Source organism: Punica granatum, chromosome 7 (genome assembly GCF_007655135.1).
Source record: "Punica granatum isolate Tunisia-2019 chromosome 7, ASM765513v2, whole genome shotgun sequence".
NCBI classification, from domain to species: Eukaryota; Viridiplantae; Streptophyta; class Magnoliopsida; order Myrtales; family Lythraceae; genus Punica; species Punica granatum.
Window position 1 is genome coordinate 2,848,391 of NC_045133.1, and position 17,535 is coordinate 2,865,925.

At 41.6% G+C, this 17,535-nt stretch overlaps 5 protein-coding genes across 6 annotated transcripts; 2 read left to right on the top strand and 3 right to left on the bottom strand.

Annotated features, from left to right (window-relative positions):
- The first annotated feature begins 21 nt into the window (after positions 1–21).
- LOC116213487 (NAC domain-containing protein 87-like) lies at positions 22–3,248 on the top strand. The gene is made up of 3 exons (XM_031548454.1): positions 22–343; positions 1,788–2,053; positions 2,298–3,248. Exons 1-3 carry the CDS (start codon positions 190–192, stop codon positions 2,925–2,927), a joined length of 1,050 nt encoding a protein of 349 aa, XP_031404314.1. The 5' UTR covers positions 22–189; the 3' UTR covers positions 2,928–3,248.
- A 376-nt stretch (positions 3,249–3,624) lies between these two features.
- LOC116213486 (CRM-domain containing factor CFM3, chloroplastic/mitochondrial) lies at positions 3,625–7,972 on the bottom strand. Its single transcript, XM_031548453.1, has 10 exons — positions 7,219–7,972; positions 6,576–7,038; positions 6,360–6,490; positions 5,863–6,207; positions 5,608–5,764; positions 5,240–5,532; positions 5,079–5,138; positions 4,519–4,602; positions 4,183–4,408; positions 3,625–4,072 (listed from the first exon to the last, which is right to left on the bottom strand). Exons 1-9 carry the CDS (start codon positions 7,933–7,935, stop codon positions 4,280–4,282), a joined length of 2,379 nt encoding a protein of 792 aa, XP_031404313.1. The 5' UTR covers positions 7,936–7,972; the 3' UTR covers positions 3,625–4,072; positions 4,183–4,279.
- A 155-nt stretch (positions 7,973–8,127) lies between these two features.
- On the top strand, positions 8,128–9,914 carry LOC116213490 (40S ribosomal protein S7). Its single transcript, XM_031548457.1, has 6 exons — positions 8,128–8,286; positions 8,543–8,625; positions 8,713–8,786; positions 8,891–9,014; positions 9,271–9,453; positions 9,627–9,914. The coding sequence occupies exons 2-6, from the start codon at positions 8,551–8,553 to the stop codon at positions 9,744–9,746; spliced, it is 576 nt and encodes a 191-aa protein (XP_031404317.1). The 5' UTR covers positions 8,128–8,286; positions 8,543–8,550; the 3' UTR covers positions 9,747–9,914.
- Positions 9,915–10,028: 114 nt separating this feature from the next.
- Positions 10,029–13,129, bottom strand: LOC116213489. 2 transcript variants are annotated; one of them, XM_031548455.1, is made up of 10 exons: positions 12,779–13,128; positions 12,169–12,264; positions 11,719–11,803; positions 11,444–11,565; positions 11,292–11,316; positions 11,115–11,198; positions 10,993–11,022; positions 10,789–10,894; positions 10,550–10,614; positions 10,029–10,319 (listed from the first exon to the last, which is right to left on the bottom strand). In XM_031548455.1, the coding sequence occupies exons 1-9, from the start codon at positions 12,869–12,871 to the stop codon at positions 10,551–10,553; spliced, it is 705 nt and encodes a 234-aa protein (XP_031404315.1). In that variant the 5' UTR covers positions 12,872–13,128; the 3' UTR covers positions 10,029–10,319; position 10,550. The 2 variants fall into 2 exon arrangements, with proteins under 2 accessions (XP_031404315.1, XP_031404316.1); XM_031548456.1 differs by having other exon boundaries at positions 10,050–10,308; positions 12,779–13,129.
- An 878-nt stretch (positions 13,130–14,007) lies between these two features.
- LOC116215251 (G-type lectin S-receptor-like serine/threonine-protein kinase B120) lies at positions 14,008–16,757 on the bottom strand. Its single transcript, XM_031550888.1, has 5 exons — positions 16,400–16,757; positions 15,461–15,671; positions 15,140–15,377; positions 14,876–15,026; positions 14,008–14,607 (listed from the first exon to the last, which is right to left on the bottom strand). The coding sequence occupies exons 1-5, from the start codon at positions 16,592–16,594 to the stop codon at positions 14,224–14,226; spliced, it is 1,179 nt and encodes a 392-aa protein (XP_031406748.1). The 5' UTR covers positions 16,595–16,757; the 3' UTR covers positions 14,008–14,223.
- Between the last annotated feature and the right edge of the window lie 778 nt (positions 16,758–17,535).

Consider the following 17,535-nt stretch of genomic DNA (forward strand, 5'->3'; position numbering starts at 1 on the left):
GAAGGAGCTCTCCCCTCTCTCGCTTTCTCTCTTCAACTCTCATTCATCTTCTTCGTCCTTTGTGCCCATATATGGTTGAGCTTGCTTATAGGGATAGTCCGTACTTCTGATATCCTGATCCCTCCTTTGTTTGCCTTGGGGGTTCCTTTGAGCACGAACGACGATTGTCATAAGAAATAACAACGATCGATGGAGGAAAGCCTTCCTCCGGGGTTCAGGTTCCACCCGACGGATGAAGAGCTCATCACTTGCTATCTAAGCCTGAAAGTCTCGGACGTCCGCTTCACCTCGAAGGCGATCGCAGATGTTGATCTCAATAAGTGCGAACCTTGGGACCTCCCCGGTATATATACATACTTTTGAGTGAATTCTAATTTCTTGATTTCTTTTGAACTCTTTTCATAGGCTTATACCGATCAAAAGTCGTCGTGAATGTGTTTGAGCATGCTCTTGACTCTCGTGTACGCATTAAGATTGATTCGAGTTGATAGTTTTATCAATCAATATCCAACTTTTTCTATATTTAACTGTTGTTGGCTCGCAACATATCGTGTTTCAAGTTCTCTCTGCAGTTTCATGCGATGCTAGGTTCAAGTTATTTTATGTCATGTTATATGAGTCATGCACAAATCAAGGTTACCGCGTTTTCTCTTTTCATATTTGAATTACCAAATTTGTGGGTTAAAATTTCCATATTTATCTCAAGAGCATACTTACGTTAAAATCTCAATCATGAGTTTTCCATTTCTGGTGGTGTTGAAGTGACTTTGATTTGCATGATCATCCAATTCCAAAGTGATTTCTTTCTTTGATATCCAAAAAGGTGATTTCTTTTGTTCCGTTTCTAGGCAGAATGGAGAGAAGAGGAGGACTAATTAGATGGAATTGGAATTGTCTTTTTTTTTTTAATGATTGGTCTTTCCATTTATTACTTATACATACATATTTGGTATATATAAGTGATATGTTATATACACATACACATATATATAACTCCAATTGACCATCTTTATCTTTTTTTTCCCCGGGTAAACCCATCTTTATTCTTTTTTTTTCCCTGGCGAAAATTTTGTACCCCCTCTCCCCCTTTCTTTTTCTTTTTTATATTCATTTTATAAATTCTAATTAATATGGAATAGATAATGTATAATTGCTGTTCACATAGAGCACTAAATTGGGATATCTCTAGACATAGTACTAAAGTTGTGGTTTAATTTCAGCTTGATTTCTGGTCCTCAGATTACTCATAAAATAAGACACATTATATATATATATATATATATTATGTATCAATATTAGAGCAACATGGAATTTTTATTTCTCAATCATGTTTAGCCTTGTGAAAACACCATTCCCTGGTATATATGAAATAACTAATGCCAATACAAAAGGATATAATTTGATCTTACAATGTGCCTTTGTTTACAAATTGCTGATCAATAGTGATTAATGCAATAATTAGGAAAGGACACCAAATTGGACTATATGATCCCATGCTTAATTTATCCCCATTAATTTTCCAAAATTATATATTTTCGCTTTTTTTTTGGGTAAGTATATATTTTCACTTTGATAAAAAGAAATTAAAAATGAAAATGAAAAAGAGCTTGAATTAAACCACATTTTGTTTCCTATCAATAAAATATATATTATATGTGTGTTTGTGTGTTTGTGTGTGCGTGCATGTGTGTGTGAATGAGGCTATCGATTATATCACTAAATTTGTTTCTCGAATCAACTATATATTTGCTCATATTGCCCTTCAATTAAATGGTGACTATGTATAGCCAAGGCCTCAATGGGGGAGAAAGAATGGTATTTCTTTAGCATGAGAGATCGGAAATACCCAACTGGACTTCGGACGAACCGAGCGACTGAAGCTGGCTACTGGAAAACTACGGGGAAGGACAAGGAGATCTTCCGAGCTGGCCGTTTGATTGGCATGAAGAAAACCCTGGTGTTCTACAAGGGAAGGGCTCCTCGGGGCGAGAAGAGCAACTGGGTCATGCACGAGTACCGGCTCGAAAATAAGCCCACCTTCAAAACCATCAAGGTTTGTTACATATAGGACTAATTTTTATGTGTATTTACGGAATAATATTAAAGCTGAAAATATTGAGAGATTATATATTTTTCACAAAGTGTATTTTTAAAAATCTTTTAGTAACCTTTTTCCAGTTAATTATTTCTTATCAAATAAAGTTATTAAATATGTCTTTTGTACTATGAGTGATTAGTGATGGTCTAATTAATTGATTTCCATGAAAATGTATATATATATATATGTATGTATGCAGGAGGAATGGGTGGTGTGTAGGGTTTTCCAGAAGAGCTCGTCAGTGAAGATCATAAAGCCTCAGCAATCTCCTTCCTCGCAATCTCTCGATTCTCCCTGCGACACAAACTCGGTCCCACCCGAATTCAACGACATCGACTTCCCTAACCTTAGCTCAAACTTCGTTGGCCACAACAACAGTATTAGCAACAATATCTCCCCTCATCACGCATTGTCATCCTCCATGGACAATGGCAACAACTTACTTAGCAGCCTCAATGATAATAACTTGACTTGGGCGGCCGCTCGGGAAATGGCAGCGGCTGCTGCACCTTCCCCGCAGCTTCCATGGGCAAGCAGCATTCTTAGCTCCACCAACTTGGCGATGAACTCATTGATCTTGAAGGCCCTGCAGCTCAAAAGCGCCTCAGCTGTGAATTCTTCCGATTATAGTCATCACCATCAGCACCATGCGCTTGTGCAACCCCAGGGAGCCATGCCTACAACTCAGTTCGGGATGGGGACCGAGCTGGAGGCAAGCTTCCATGCGGCTTCTTCGAGCTCGAAGCAGCAGCAGGGTGTAGATCAAGTACAGCAGCAGCAGCAGCAGGAGCAACCGTTCAATTGGACTCCATTTAACGATGGGATTTAATCGAGACAAGAAATAAACACATGAAATGTGTCCATATATGTACGTAGATGACTAGGTAATTAACAATTTAGGGGATTCTGGTTCGATTCCTTCAAGGTTCCTTTGACAAGTTCTTGTACCTTCATGTCGTCATACCGATCAGGTTACAGCCAGTACACCGGGGACACCAAGCTAGTTCCGAATTAAATATCTCGTGATCATGATGTTGTGTTTCATGTCCAAATCGGAGTGTACATGAGATGTATCACCTGAAACACATCTATTTCTCAATTGTAATCAATTTTCGCTATCCAAGATTCGCTTCCTGCATATTAATTTTCACATCCTAGCTAGTAACTGCTTGACTCAGCATGATTAATTTGATGTTAGCTACTATTTGTCTAATGTTGTAAATCCCTTTGGAAGCCAGGAAGAAATTTGCATGATCATGCCATACTAGGACTCCGACTAGAGTTTTATCCTGCGTAACTACTGTCAAGTATTGGCAGTAACTCGAGCCCAGATGCAACGCGAACACAACTGTCTTTCCTATAAGAACAGCTTGGACTTCGAGCATTGTTCTTCTATTGCGAGGCAACCTGCCCTCTTGAATTGGTAACGGAGCCACGAGGTATTTTCAGCCCACTAACTGAAACTAATCCTTATTCAAGACTCAATTTGCCACTGCCAGGACTGCGTAATTAACCAAAAATTTAAATTTAAATGAGGACATATGGACTGATCAATAAGATGGTAAGAAGTGGGCCTTCTGCCCGGCCCATGAACTGCTCTAAGTGTTCAGGCTTCAACCAATCCAAAAGCCTGACCTCTCTACCAGATGAGCTTTTCTTAACATCTTCAATGACAAGAAATACATACATGGTGTTTTTTAGAAAAGTTATCTCGGAACGAACATGAATAAGTCACGGAGACCTCGTGCGTGATTACAAACAGAACAACATCGTACCACTCCGACTCAACTTCCACACACATTCTAACTCAGAACTGAAGAGAAGCGCCATAAACATCAGCCAGGAAGTACAAGGCATCGAGCAATTTTCGCTGCCGGTGACGAGGAAAGGAGACCATGATTATCAACAATGTGCAGTCCATCCCAGAATACCAGATTGATTCTCTGTATTTGAATCAAGATCCCATCTCCGAGACTGTATCATCCAAATTAGATGGAGATAAGAGGAAGAGAAAATTCGATGGAATGCCCACAGTTAAATGGAATGAAATGGGAATATGATAACGAGGATCGTCTTGTACCCACCAAAGATAGGGAATGGCAGGACAGGTATTCGGTCACTTGACAATTCAGTGAAAGGACGAATGATTCTTGCCGGAGCGGATCATTCTGTTGATGTCTTTCAAGAAAATTCAGATTCCTCGCCATCTTCCCAATCTAGATCATTTTGATCACCTTCATCACCTTCATCATCCTCATCATCATCATCATAGTCATCATCAGAGAGATGGGACACAGCTTCATCTTCGCTCTAGAGAAGAAGTGAACAATCATGTCAGATCAAGACCTTCTACACAGAGCAAAAGCTGAAGTGTATGGCGTATAGATTTTGGCAGGCAAAGTGAATGAAAGAAATCTGACCCCTGTGAATTCTGAGAGTCGATTGACTGGGCCATTCTCATTGGAGCTCCAAGGATCCTCGGATTCCATGTCACTTATATCTCCCTGGAAAATAAATATTATCAGGTTAGATACCATAAATTGTAGTCATCGCAAGGTTGCTTCATAGAACCAGTTCATCAACGTTGTGGAAAAGTAGATGACCCGAAATGTAAAGAATAATTTGTCCTGCCACTTTCCTTTTTTAGATGCATTATCTACAGTCTACACCCTTTTCCAGTATTAAGTACCAAAACTACCCGAGAACAGATAATCGCAACTATCTTGAATCTGCAGAGGTCGCAAACTTTCTAATGCAACAGCAATGTGATGGAATAACCATGAGACAGCTTCCACATAGATCCCACAATTTAGTTCATCTTCAGTCACTCATAAATTAGCTAACGATGGAGACGCCTAGTTTCGTCTGTAAGGTAATGAACTCAACTTAATACATGCAAGCACATATTCTGCAGTGGGCGGCAGCAAATACTTATATAGAAGGAAAATGGTATGAGGAAAACTTGATCTTAGGATCTTACTATTTCACTCTTCATCTGTTCAATTGTTTTCTCCAATTCAGCTATGTGTTGACTGAGAGCCTGCACAGTTTATTGAAGTCAGTGACACATTAACGGAAACACGCCAAAAAAAGAAACAACATTCTCATGCAATGAAAAATAATGAGGTGCAAAAGGGAAACCTCATGGCGTTGCATTGCAACGGAACGCTTCAATGCCTTTGCCTTAGTGAGGAGGTTTCTCGGCCTTAAACTAATGGGCCGGTGATAGTTCTTCCCTCGATAGTATATTAGAGCGAACCCTTTGGACACTCTTTCTATTGCAACCAGTATTCCACCACTCTCATATTCCAACAACCTTGCTGTATCTTCAACAAAAGCGAGCGTTTTCTGCTTGGATATTAGCTTCACGAGTTCTCTATGTTTCCAATGCAAATGCATGTTCTCAATTACACCATCAAAAACTCCTCGAATGCCTGATACATAATAGAATTGATAGTTAATTTTCAGCCAAAGATTCTACCTCACTTGAGAAGATGAATATTGATTACCAAGGGGCAAATATTGCTTCATCTGTAGACCAACTTTGCGGAACATAGTACGCTCCTCTTCCGTAATCGTTTCCTGGTCCTCATCGGGACTAGCAGGAACCATAGATGCTTCTACTTTAGATAACAGTCTCTCGGCCCTTAGTTTCTTAGCTTGGGCCTATTCATTCATTCAAATATAAAGAGAAAGTCCTGCATCAGTAAGGATGAGCACATAGAAAAACACAAAGAATCTATTTCTCAGAGGTGTTCACTTACAACAGCCAGCTTGTGCTCAATCTTTTTGACAAGCCTAACGCTCTTTGATTTGGAAGCTTCTTCAATCATCTTTTCACGTTCTTCGGCAGATATCTCTCTTCCCCATCGAGCTTGAGCCTCGTAGAACTCTGCCAAAGTACCTGCAAGTGCCTGTCCTTCATGGTGAGCTGATGGAACCTCCTCAATTTCTCTTGTCCGAACTTTCTCTTCAACATCTTGTATCTGATTCGCCAACTGCTGTCTTTCTAATAATGCAGCAGCTACACTAGGCGGAAGAAAATCTTTTCCACGATAGATGACTATGTAATACTTATTCCGGAGCAATAAGACACCTCCTGTTAAATTCTGTAACAGATGAAATATAATTAACATCAGTTAGATAAGAAAAACAAAGCGAAAGAGAGAAAGATAATCTACAGCACGGTAAGGATACATGATTGATCTATTAGCATCACCAGTACGACTAGCAATTGAAACTCGGACAGTGGAAGACATACCTTCAGCTCCTCGGACATGAGTTTATTGTTTGTATTCTGAATACCACGCTTAACAGCAATCTTCGCGACTAAACTGTTCTCCCAAAGCTTAATGATAGCAGCCGCCAGTCCCTGATGATTTCTATTTCTCCCTTAACGTATAGGGTAAAGGCCAAATTAGATGCCAAAGATAGACAATATAAGGAAAACTGTGAATTATGTGAAGATGAATAGTACCAAGAGCAAAGTGACAAGGAAGCGACTTGGCAAGCTTTCTTAGGTCGGTCATCTCGTCGTTAGTAAGTCGGGATCGCATCCCAGAAGGAAGAAGCCTGAAAGGTGTTTTGTACCCGGGAATCTTCTGGGGAAGCAAATCTGCGTCTACAGGAAGTACTCCTGTCCCCCACCATTCATCAAAGCGAGGACCCAAACCATCTAACAGCTTGTTATATTCGATTTCCTCTTCAGTCAAGCTCTCCCCATTAAGGCAAGGCATGGTCTCAGGCTTCTCCGATATCATGCTAGCATCTTCGGCATTTCTTTCAGCCAATTCATTAGCAGAAGCGTAGACGAATACGGACGGAGCATTACGCTCTCTTGCCGAAGGTTTGGATCTTGAAGCAGGGCCATTGTAGTTGGCCCCACGGTATACCACCATAACACTTCCTGATCTCCATATGACGAATCCTCCAGTTCGACGCTGATCATCACTACAAACAGTTACTAATCGAACTTCATACTAAGTCTTGCAAAATTTTAACTGGGAACAAGTACTAAATTCGTATAGATTCAAAGCGAGATTTTCGCTACACTTGAAACTGGACATTCTAGTATTTCATTGAAACCGATATGTCGAAAAAAGCGAAAGAGAGCAGCCTACCTCGACAATCTCATGGGCCGTCTTCATATCATGAGCAAGAACCTCATGGAACTTGAGCCTAACAAGCTCCTCCTTTCTCCACTTGCCATGAATCTTCTCGAGCACCTCCTTCGTAATCCCAGCCTTCGGGATATTGATCTTCTCCCTAAGAACCATTCCCATCCTCCTCAACCTTCTCTGCTCCTCTTCCTCAATTGTCAGCTCCGCCAAAGTCGGGGGCTTTACAATCCTCTTATTCCCTCCTCCCTCCTTCCCCCGCACCTCTCCCGCCCCCTCCCTCTCCCACGGCAATACCCCTTCATCCTCGGCCAGGAAGCTATCGGGCCGAACCCATTCTCGCCTCAGCAAGTCACCCAATCTCTCCTCTCCGGTCGCCGAAAATCCTCCGAATTGTAACTCCCCCCGTTCCTCCTCCTCTTCCTCGTCGTCGGAACCCAGCCCCAGGTTCCTGAGCCGCAGCACAATCTTCTCGATCGCATTCTTCCCTCTCTCCCCATCGAAGTACCTCGGCTCCTCCTGCTGCGCGTCGGCCTTCGGGTAAGACTTCTTCGGGTTATGAGGATTCGTCGTCCGCAGAGAGGAGGAAATGTAGCTTCTGACGGACTGGGCCGAGGGTTTTCGTGACCTGAACAGTCGCCGGAGTGAGTCTGACCGGAAGGAGATCGGCAGAGCGTTCCGGAGAGGCAGTTCCGTAATTTTAGCGGTCGCCAAAGCCATTCGAGCTCAGTGACTCAGTTGGACGAAGGAAGACACGATAGAGGTCGAAGAAGATAAGATATTGACTGATTGATGATATTGCGATATTGGGCTCTCATGGGCCCGCGGGAATATCTTTCCAGCCCAATAATAGGCCCATTGGGCCTCCCTGTGAACCCAATAAACTTCTGCTTTTGGACGGTCCAGATTTTTTTTCGTTGGACCGGCCTCGGCCGTTGATCTTCTTCCCTTGATGAGCTTCGTCGTCTTTACCCCTCCTCCAGCCCCGACGCCGAGAGAGCTTCAAGCGAGCAGCCGGCGAAGAAGGTTTCTGCGGACAGTGTCTCCCGGAGCTCTAACTCTTCTCTTCAGGTACTCTGTTTTAGCTGTCGACTTTTCTATAGAGATGTACGCAGAACAGTGTACACAACCATCAATGGCTTCTCCCTAAATCTGGTCGAAAATGGTGGAAAAATGGAGGAGATATTAAGATTTAGTCCTAGACATGGTTGAATGATGTTCTTTCATGTTGGTGATAGCTGAAAGGAATGTTAGGCGGGTTTCTAAGTTTACGACTCTTCTCATGTTCTGTTTTTCGGGCGATTTTTGATTTCTGCACTTATTTTAGACATAAAGATGTATACTTCAAGGAAGAAGATCCATAAGGACAAGGATGCCGAGCCCTCAGAGTTCGAGGAGTCCGTCGCCCAGGTTTACTTTGTGTTTTATCTGGGTCAATGTAAAATATGTTCTTGTTGGTAGTGCTGTGATGGTGATGAATTTTGGTTGGGTGGCTAGGCACTGTTCGATTTGGAGAACACGAACCAGGAGCTGAAAAGTGACTTGAAGGATCTGTATATTAACTCGGCCACGTAAGTGTCCCGTTCATTTTCAATTTGTTGTTAGGGAGATCGGAACTGAATGCCATTGTCGCATATCATTCTTACGACAAGAGTATTGTTTCTCCTCTCTTCAGCCAGGTTGATGTTTCTGGAAACCGTAAGGCTGTGGTGATCCATGTTCCATACAGGTTGAGGAAGGCGTACCGCAAGATTCATGTTAGACTTGTGAGGGAGCTTGAGAAGAAGTTTAGCGGAAAGGTGAACACAGGACTTACTAGCTGATTTCAATTTTTTTTTTTTTTTTAACATGGGCGTTACTGCTAGTTGATTGGAACCTCATTAATGGTTTTATGTCTTAGCTTCGGTGATGCTTATTGGTTATGGTATTAAAAATAGTCTTTGATTCAATTTTGTAAGCATTGAAATTTTGAGGACAAGAAGCCTGCTCTAGATAAATTCCTTATGAAGACCTATGTTTCCCGTTGAATGTTCACCTGAAGAAATCTGTGGACAGGATGTGGTTGTGATTGCCACCCGGAGGATATTGAGGCCTCCTAAGAAAGGTTCAGCCGTCCAGCGCCCCAGGAGCCGTACACTGACTTCTGTCCATGAAGCAATGCTCGAAGATGTCGTGCTGCCTTCTGAGATTGTGGGAAAGCGTGTCCGGTATAGACTTGATGGATCCAAGATCATGAAGGTAGGCAATTCTGTTTCAATTTGGAAGTTCTTACAGATTTTTATTTTCAGCTCACATTAAATAGTAATGCTCTGTTACTCGTGCCAACATTTGCAGAAGCTGTTTCGCATTGTCAAAAAATTCTTTGCGTCTTATCACTGACGAATATGCCAATGTCATATTCTCATTTTTAGGTTTTCTTGGACCCGAAGGAGCGTAACAGCACAGAGTACAAGCTCGAGTCATTCTCTGCAGTGTACCGGAAGCTTGCCGGAAAGGACGTTGTGTTTGAGTACCCGATAACTGAAGTGTAGATCTCATAATTTTGTGGATCAACTTGATGGTCTCTCAGCTTCCAATCGTTATCTATTTTGAGTTGTGTTTGAAATAGATGAACCATTTAAACCATGGTTTTTATGTTTGTTTACTTACTGATCATTTGAAGTGGCATCTTTCGAGTTAGATGATTATATCTTCAGAAATGTTGACTTCCTCTCTAACACAATTTACTTTACTAAACTGATGTTCTTGTGGTAATATGTTCCTGGTGATCATGGATAAGTCTCATCTATAATTGGTTCTTCTGCAGTGACATGTAGTTCCAGCATGAAATAAGAATTGCTATCGCTCACGTACAATTCAGTTAATAAGTAGTACATTGCACAATCTTTAGTATAACTCGGTAATCTTGATGTTGAGAAACAAGTCTCAGAATGCTAACAGAAACCGGTTTAGGCTAAACGAGATGGTTTTAACTCCATTTGGATTAGTATCTTCTGCAAATTCTGATATGAATAAAGAATCATGCTGCCTAACAGGATGAACTGAAGAAGCCATGAAAGGGTCGGTGTCCCTGCTCTTTAATAGAAAGTCATCCTGCAGAGAAGCTGACGATAGCACTCAGTTAAGAGACAACATGGATGAGAGAAAGCGATAGTTCGATGTTTCAACCCAATCAACGTCTAAATTCTCCTTAGCGCTGACAGGTGATAACAGCTTACGAGATAGAACTTTTCAATTCCGAGGTTTTCTAAAACAGAGCTGCCACTGACAGCAGCTCATGACATAGAGCCCTCATCGATTCCAGGGTTTTCTTAAAAAGAGCTGAGAACTGTACCTTAGGACAAGATAACGAGACCGAGATACATGGCACCACAGAGAAACAGCAACGATATCAAACCCCTGCAGATATATAGCTTCTATAGTCGTCAGAATGCAAAACAAATACCGGTGTCTGCATATTAAAATGCATTTGGTAATAAAGCCACATAAGAAACAAACAGTAGAAGGGAATATAGCCTGTGTAGATCCATATCGACTGGTAGTGATTCTGTCAAATGTGAGAAGAGACATTACCAAATGGCACCCCATCCAGCTCCATTGCAGGGGCAAGGACAAACTTCAGCAAATTTCTCAGCGTCACTAGAGAGTACTCGGCGGGATATCAAATCATCGTATATGTCTGGATTATTGCAGTATTCACAAAGTATCTCAGCTTAAGTCCATACTAGCACAAATAAAAGTATTATAGTACTTCATAGTTTTCTCAGAAGGCCGTACCATAAACTGAAAACAAGCTGTTCATAACACCTGCAGATTTGAAATATAAGTAGGAAATTCAACTTCTAAGGGTTGAGTGACTTCATAGAAAGAAAAGGAGTTTGAAGGTAAGGTAACTTCACCTATGAAAAGAATGACGTAACGAAGAACACGAACTTTTGTTGTCTCTTGGAGTATCCAAATTACTCCTAGGAATACAATAAATCCTAACGGTTCCATATTCCAACATCAGTTATTCTCATAGCAGACTGGATATCGAAGGAAGAGAGATACTTAAAACGGGTGATAAGATGGGATACCTATACAGAGCCCTCGAAGCGTCCACTGCAGCATGAAAAATAGAGTTAGTAGACAACGAGAAGAGTTCATAAACCTCATAGAAAGAACTGTCCACACGGGATGAAATATTGTACTAGAGATATGATCCTCATGGTCATTGGAATTTACTGACATTTTTTGCTATGAAGAGTACAATAACAAGAGCCAGAAGCAAACATCCCGCTGCAATTCTCGCTGTTAGAAGATTTGTGGATGCTAGTACAAAGAGCATTCCCCAGAAGGATGACCCCAGATCTGGAATGAAGTGGAAAGGGTGAGGTGAGGAGATAGTCAAAGAATGGCTCAATACGTTGGCAAAATTAACAGAAAACTTCATGCAAAGCTGAAAGAAGCAATAGATCCAACTGATTGTGACAAAGCAAATGTTCAAAAGGTTAGACTCCGTACATCCAGCTGGCAAGATGATCCAATATATCCCACCACGCGTTTGCGTAGTCCCGCCTTCATCTGCATGGACTTGTATCCCTTCCACCTGTGCATAAGAGCATGATACAATGAAATAAGTCTTGCAGCTCCTGAAGGATGTAAAAATATTAAAAGTAAAATCAACAAAAGACCAAACTGTCCCAATAATGTAGTTTATAGTCTGGTAATAAGCTTTAAGACTTAAAAGCATAAAACACTCACAACAATTCGATCTTCACTAAGCCCTATCCGAAAGCTGAAACAAGCAAGCTTTCTCACAAGGTTTCAAATTTCTCCACTAAAACAAAACAGGAAACTTGCGAGACAGACTCTCTCCCAAACTCTTGTAAAATTCAAGATAATAAGCCCTGTCTGCGCCAACAATAACATGATCAGAACCAATCATTGACATACAGGAAAGGAGCTGCTTACATGGCCACACGTGAGTTTACAAGCGATAGCATGGCTGGCCTCGTGTAGGAATACCGTAACGAGCTTGAATGGCTTCAGCAATATAGTCCTCCATAGCTACACAGACAATAAGTCATTCAAACGTCGCGTCAACAATAAATTCTGTGCATTCACAAATTGAATGGCAACATAATACGCTTTCTCAGCTCCAGAGCTATTGAGGTTGTCTGTTACTTTCCAGCCAAAATCAATGAATTAGTCGGATCCATGCTTTCACTAGACTTCCTTAGACTTCCACAATGGTCAGCTCAAACAAATCAAGTCTTCATATCACCAAAGAGAATATGGCTAGTAAGCTGCTGAATCAGAACTTCTTAAACTGATTTTTCAAAGCTAATGGAGGAAATGGGTGTGAAAATAAATGAACAGTTCCAGTTTTGGGCCCCTATCTCACCCCATTCATGCCCAAACCAGATCAATCAGCATAATCCACATTCTTCACTGACACGATATGCAAACGATCAAATTCTTCCATATGCTTTACTCTCAGCTGGGGCAGTTACTAACTTACCCTTACTGTGAAGTTCAAGTTCAGGGGAACAAGAGACGAGGAATGAGGGAGAGAGCATACCGCGAGAATAACGACAGTGCAGACTCCGACAGTGACCAAGAAGACAACTTGGTCGTGGTTGCAGCAGTTCCTGAGCTCCCAGTTGGGTCTCATTTCTTGAGAAGCACTCGGTAAGTGAGATGAGATCCACCCAGCAAGGAACTGCTCCTTCTCTCTCTGGGCTTGTGGATTTTGCTGACCAAAACTTCAAGCTACCACCATTTAGGTAATTGCTTCAGAGAGAGAGAGAGAGAGAGAGAGAGGTTTTCAGTGTATGCTTGAGATTTGAAATTGGAAGCAGGGAATGGAGTGGAGCACTGTGGGGGTGGGTGGGGGCATGGAGGAGTTTCAATTTTCATTGTGTGTTTGAGCATCCCAATACAAAATTACAAAGGAGAAGATCTTTACATTGCTTTTTCTAATCTTACAATCATAAAAAGGTCATTTTTTAAATGAAGTAATGGGGATTTGGGTGAATACTACCTGAATTCGAGATTCCGAGAGTCGGGTCAGAGTAAATATACGTTCTCATATAGAATCAAGAGGTTAATGCGTTTGATTTTAGAGTTAAAAAGTAACTTTAATTTTGATCATGAAAAGTAATAAATGATTGTGTAATGTATTGAGTTAAAGTTAAAAGTTAAAATTTTTGACTTGGAAAATATGTATTTTTATTATGTAGTATGTTGAGTTAAAGTTAAAATTAAAATTTTTGTGATTTTAACTGCGAAATCAAACGGAGAAATATATACTGGGTCATGAGTATTCGCCATGATAACCAGAAATATAGGGAGGTTTCTTTCTTCGAAGTGCACGTTATGTTTTGGCCGTTTTGTCTTTTCGGGAAAGATGGGACCTTCTTGCCCGATTTCTCCGGGAAATTTGTTTTCTTGTTTTCATCCGTAGGCAGAGCCGATGTTCTCTGTTTCTTTGGCCATTTGGAGACCTCATATGACTTGTGTCTGAAAATCACAGCATAGAATCATAGTCTATATGCACGTCAACTAATCGTAAACTCAAACTCGCGTCTAACCTTCTGTGCTCACAACCTTTTGTGACCGCGAGCACTGAAATAAGCCCAAGCTCATTCCCGGACAAAGTAGGAAATTGGATCGACGGACCATCTCATCCTCGTTCAACGGCACTGACAGTAATCTGCTCAGAAGCATGTCCACTGTCGTAGAAAGTTGCCTCGAAACAAAGTTGAAGGATGCATCTCCTTCATTTTGTTCGACTAGTGCTGGTCCGAATTGATGAAAAATATAGTTTCATTTCATTAGCTAGTTACACAAGTTTTCTTCTACTAGTCACATTAATGATTTTGTGTTCTCTAGAGACATAGTAATAGATACAATGATCATAAACAAAACCAAACAATAGCCGTCTCCTATAAAGAAGCCTCAAAGAATGAATTTTTCAATAGTGAAAACACTTTACACTATACACAACACTATTAGTTTCGTAAGTCATCTACCTTCGTCGATAGAAGAAACTGAGATTGAATTCCTTGAATACTCCTCAACAAAACTGCTTCCCGTGGAGGCCTTCGTAACCCCAGTATTAGTACTAGTAGCATTCGTGTTTGTGTTTGTGTTCGTGAGGACAGAGTTCGTGGTAGTCGTCCAGTGGCCCACCCGGCCTTGAATTCCAGGCCTACTGGGCCTTGGCAAATTAAACGAGTCGCTCGAGAGCATGAGGTGTACCGAGTTCATATCAGGCCTCTCCGAATAACTTGCCTGGCAGCATAACAAACCTAACTGAATGCACATCGCTGCTTCATCGCGGTTGTACTTTGGAAGACTTGGGTCTACTAGTTCTAGTTGCCTCCCTTCTTGATAGAGCTTCCATGCCTGAAACAATAGAAAAATAGACTGAACAAGATGGTTAATACATATATTGGGGAAGGCTGAACTACTTTTACTTTTAGACTGTCGATCGCACCAGTCAATTGCTGTGGGAACGTGACAATTGAAGTGGCACCTAGATCTCGTGAATTGAATCGGTCTGAAAGAATCTTACTTTAGACATGATAAGTAAATTCCTAGGATGCACAAAGCTCATAACAGAATCAGTGATCAAATATATTGTGGTTCATTAGCACAGAAACAAGCAACTTACGTAACCCAGGAGGTCGGCCTTTTCACTACCTAATTGAATGTTGTGATTCTTTCTCCCGCCTACAATCTCTAAAACCACAATCCCGAAACTGAAAACATCAGTCTTCACCGATAAGTATCCACGCATTGCATACTCAGGAGCCATGTAGCCACTACAATCAAGCAAACGATTATGGTGAATTGTTTTCCTCTTATTTGGACACCAGAGAATGGTAAATGAATTATTGATACGAGCCATCAAAGGTAAGGCAAAGAAACTACTTACTGGGTACCCGATATCCTAAAGGTATTCAGATGGGTGTCGTCGCCAGGAAAAAGCCTTGCTAAGCCAAAATCAGATATCTTTGGATTTAAATGCTCATCCAGCAATATGTTGCTTGCCTTAATGTCCCTGTGGATGATCCTTTCAGGGGCTTCTTCATGTAAGTACAGAAGACCCCTCACAACACCTGTAATTATGTGAAATCGGGTCGTCCAATCAAGTGTGGCGGGCCTATTCTTGCCTGCAAGAAAGGCAGGTACTTTAGCTCTATACTTCCAATAATAATATAGACAGTCAACAAGGGATTTGAGTCCGAAAAATTACTGAAAAGGAAAGTGTCAAGGCTCTTGTTCGGCAGGTACTCGTAAACAAGCATCTTCTCCGGGTCTTCCACGCAACAACCAAGTAACATGACGAGATTCTTGTGTTGGATTTTCAACAGCAATTTCACCTCATTCGTGAACTCTCTCATTCCCTGTCTGGAAGTAAGTGAAAGCTTCTTTACAGCTATTTCTTGACCGTTTGGCATCAACCCCTGTAATATGCAATCAATATTTTAAAGAAGCTCCAAACTCACACTCTTGCTACTTCAGAACTGGCCATAAAAACCTTTTTCTCTTACATAAATGAAAGATGAACCGAAGCTTCTAGATGGGTTCTAATAGCAAGGAATCATATATAGTCGATCTGGATGACCTTAGATGGACTCCTACATCGACACATAAGTGGGAGCCCTATAGTGGGAAGAAATGAAATTCAGTCGAAGCCAGATAAAATGAAAAGCTATGAGGGCAGGATCAATACCAGAATTGCTAATCATAGAAGCTACATCCATAGTCCGGATAAATCTGACCACACCATTGTTCAACATTAATTCAATTGTCAAGTAAACATAACCCGAAACATGGGATAGTCCCATAATCACACATAGTCAGTAGATAGCAACAATCCAGATGAATGTAAGATTCTAAAACCCAGGTTCCATGATAGTGAATACCCCGCACCGGCATTTTCCGAGCTTATACGCATCCCACCAAATCGATCACTTACACTCCAAGTTCTATCAAGCTAGCAGCATTCAGAATTAGTAAATATAAATTATTTTCGAAGTGCTACATTTCTCCAATCGAAAAACTCGATCTTTCCGCAAAAGGAAGAGATTCCAACTTAGTGAGGTCAGAATGATCCACCCAACTGATCAGAACGCGAGGAATCATGAGCATAGCATCAGGTTGGATTTTGAGGGGTTGAAGGACAGAGCACCTTGTAAACGGGGCCGAAGCCGCCGTGACCCAGCTGATTAAGCTCTGAGAAGAAGTTCGTGGCGATCTGAAGCGACCGGAGCTCGAAGAAGAGGCCGGAGGAGTCGTCCTCGTGGGCCCCGTCGACGGCGGAGGCCAAGCCCCCGGACCTGAGCTTGCTAAGGCACGCTTTGAGCCTGGACAGGAAACCCATCATGCCCGAGGCATTGATCGACGGCTCCCGAGCTTCAGCTGCCCGTACGGTGGGCCCCACTTGTGAAGAACGGACCTTTCCAGGTTTAAAAGTTGCCTTCTGCAAGTTCCCCGTCACAGAGAGAGAGAAATGGAAACAATGGAGAGGACGAAGCTTTTCTTTTTTCTTTTTTTTTTATTATTATTATTTAAAGGTCAAAGGGAAATTGCAGACCGGAGCTCGGGAGAGATTTTCCTACCGTACGGCCAGTCCTATGAAATTAGATGTGGCCTGGAACAATCTGCGGCGTTGATCTGTACGACTTCTAGTATGGGACCGCAGTAGTTAACGGTCTCGATCTCTCCACTATATATTGGTGGGCCCAAAGTAGTCTACGCTGGAACCAGGAAGAAATGTCAGAAGTGTAAATTGGTCTACTTAACGTTTCTCCATGCACTCAATTTGCGTGGAGGCTCGAAGAAGTCAACAGAGTCAATCCGTCGTCTGGGCAGCTTGCGGACCTTCTGCACCGGGAGGACGTAAGATTTCATACCTGGGGTGTTTCCTTGATGTTGCCTTTGCCTGATGAAAAATTGGGAAGAAATTGCAATTGTGATCCTCGATCTCCTGAGAAATTTCAATTTTCATCCTTATCTTCTATTTGCTGTCATTTCAGTCGTCCATATTAAAAAAAAAAAATTTCATCATTTGCGTTGACTGCTCTGTTAACTTTAGACGACGGAGAGAGAGGACCGGTCGTTATGTGCCATCAGGCAAGAAGATCGATGATCGGCCTTTTTCTTATACAACCACGATCGATAATTGAATGGTCAATTAAGGATGCGGGCTATCCGACGGTCTATATTCCATACAATTGATCATCTTGTATTTTGACAATTTACATTTAAGCAGGGTCGCGACATGAAATTCTATTATGTGCTTTATAGAGTCGATCATCTTTCTCT

Excerpts from the sequence above, each read along its gene's own strand:
- LOC116213487 (XM_031548454.1), top strand. The coding sequence starts at position 190 with ATGGAGGAAAGCCTTCCTCCGGGGTTCAGGTTCCACCCGACGGATGAA. Across the intron at positions 344-1,787 it reads CGAACCTTGGGACCTCCCCG|CCAAGGCCTCAATGGGGGAG; the intron begins GTATATATACAT and ends GACTATGTATAG. Across the intron at positions 2,054-2,297 it reads CCACCTTCAAAACCATCAAG|GAGGAATGGGTGGTGTGTAG; the intron begins GTTTGTTACATA and ends GTATGTATGCAG.
- LOC116213486 (XM_031548453.1), bottom strand. The coding sequence starts at position 7,935 with ATGGCTTTGGCGACCGCTAAAATTACGGAACTGCCTCTCCGGAACGCT. Across the intron at positions 5,533-5,607 it reads GAAGCAATATTTGCCCCTTG|GCATTCGAGGAGTTTTTGAT; the intron begins GTAATCAATATT and ends ATTATGTATCAG. Across the intron at positions 4,603-5,078 it reads AACAGATGAAGAGTGAAATA|GGAGATATAAGTGACATGGA; the intron begins GTAAGATCCTAA and ends TTTATTTTCCAG.
- LOC116213490 (XM_031548457.1), top strand. The coding sequence starts at position 8,551 with ATGTATACTTCAAGGAAGAAGATCCATAAGGACAAGGATGCCGAGCCC. Across the intron at positions 8,787-8,890 it reads CTGTATATTAACTCGGCCAC|CCAGGTTGATGTTTCTGGAA; the intron begins GTAAGTGTCCCG and ends TCCTCTCTTCAG. Across the intron at positions 9,454-9,626 it reads ATGGATCCAAGATCATGAAG|GTTTTCTTGGACCCGAAGGA; the intron begins GTAGGCAATTCT and ends TCTCATTTTTAG.
- LOC116213489 (XM_031548455.1), bottom strand. The coding sequence starts at position 12,871 with ATGAGACCCAACTGGGAGCTCAGGAACTGCTGCAACCACGACCAAGTT. Across the intron at positions 11,199-11,291 it reads GCTTCGAGGGCTCTGTATAG|GATTTATTGTATTCCTAGGA; the intron begins GTATCCCATCTT and ends TGGAACCGTTAG. Across the intron at positions 10,615-10,788 it reads GCTGGATGGGGTGCCATTTG|GGGTTTGATATCGTTGCTGT; the intron begins GTAATGTCTCTT and ends ATATATCTGCAG.
- LOC116215251 (XM_031550888.1), bottom strand. The coding sequence starts at position 16,594 with ATGATGGGTTTCCTGTCCAGGCTCAAAGCGTGCCTTAGCAAGCTCAGG. Across the intron at positions 15,672-16,399 it reads GCTTCGGCCCCGTTTACAAG|GGGTTGATGCCAAACGGTCA; the intron begins GTGCTCTGTCCT and ends TGCATATTACAG. Across the intron at positions 15,027-15,139 it reads TTTAGGATATCGGGTACCCA|TGGCTACATGGCTCCTGAGT; the intron begins GTAAGTAGTTTC and ends GCTTGATTGTAG.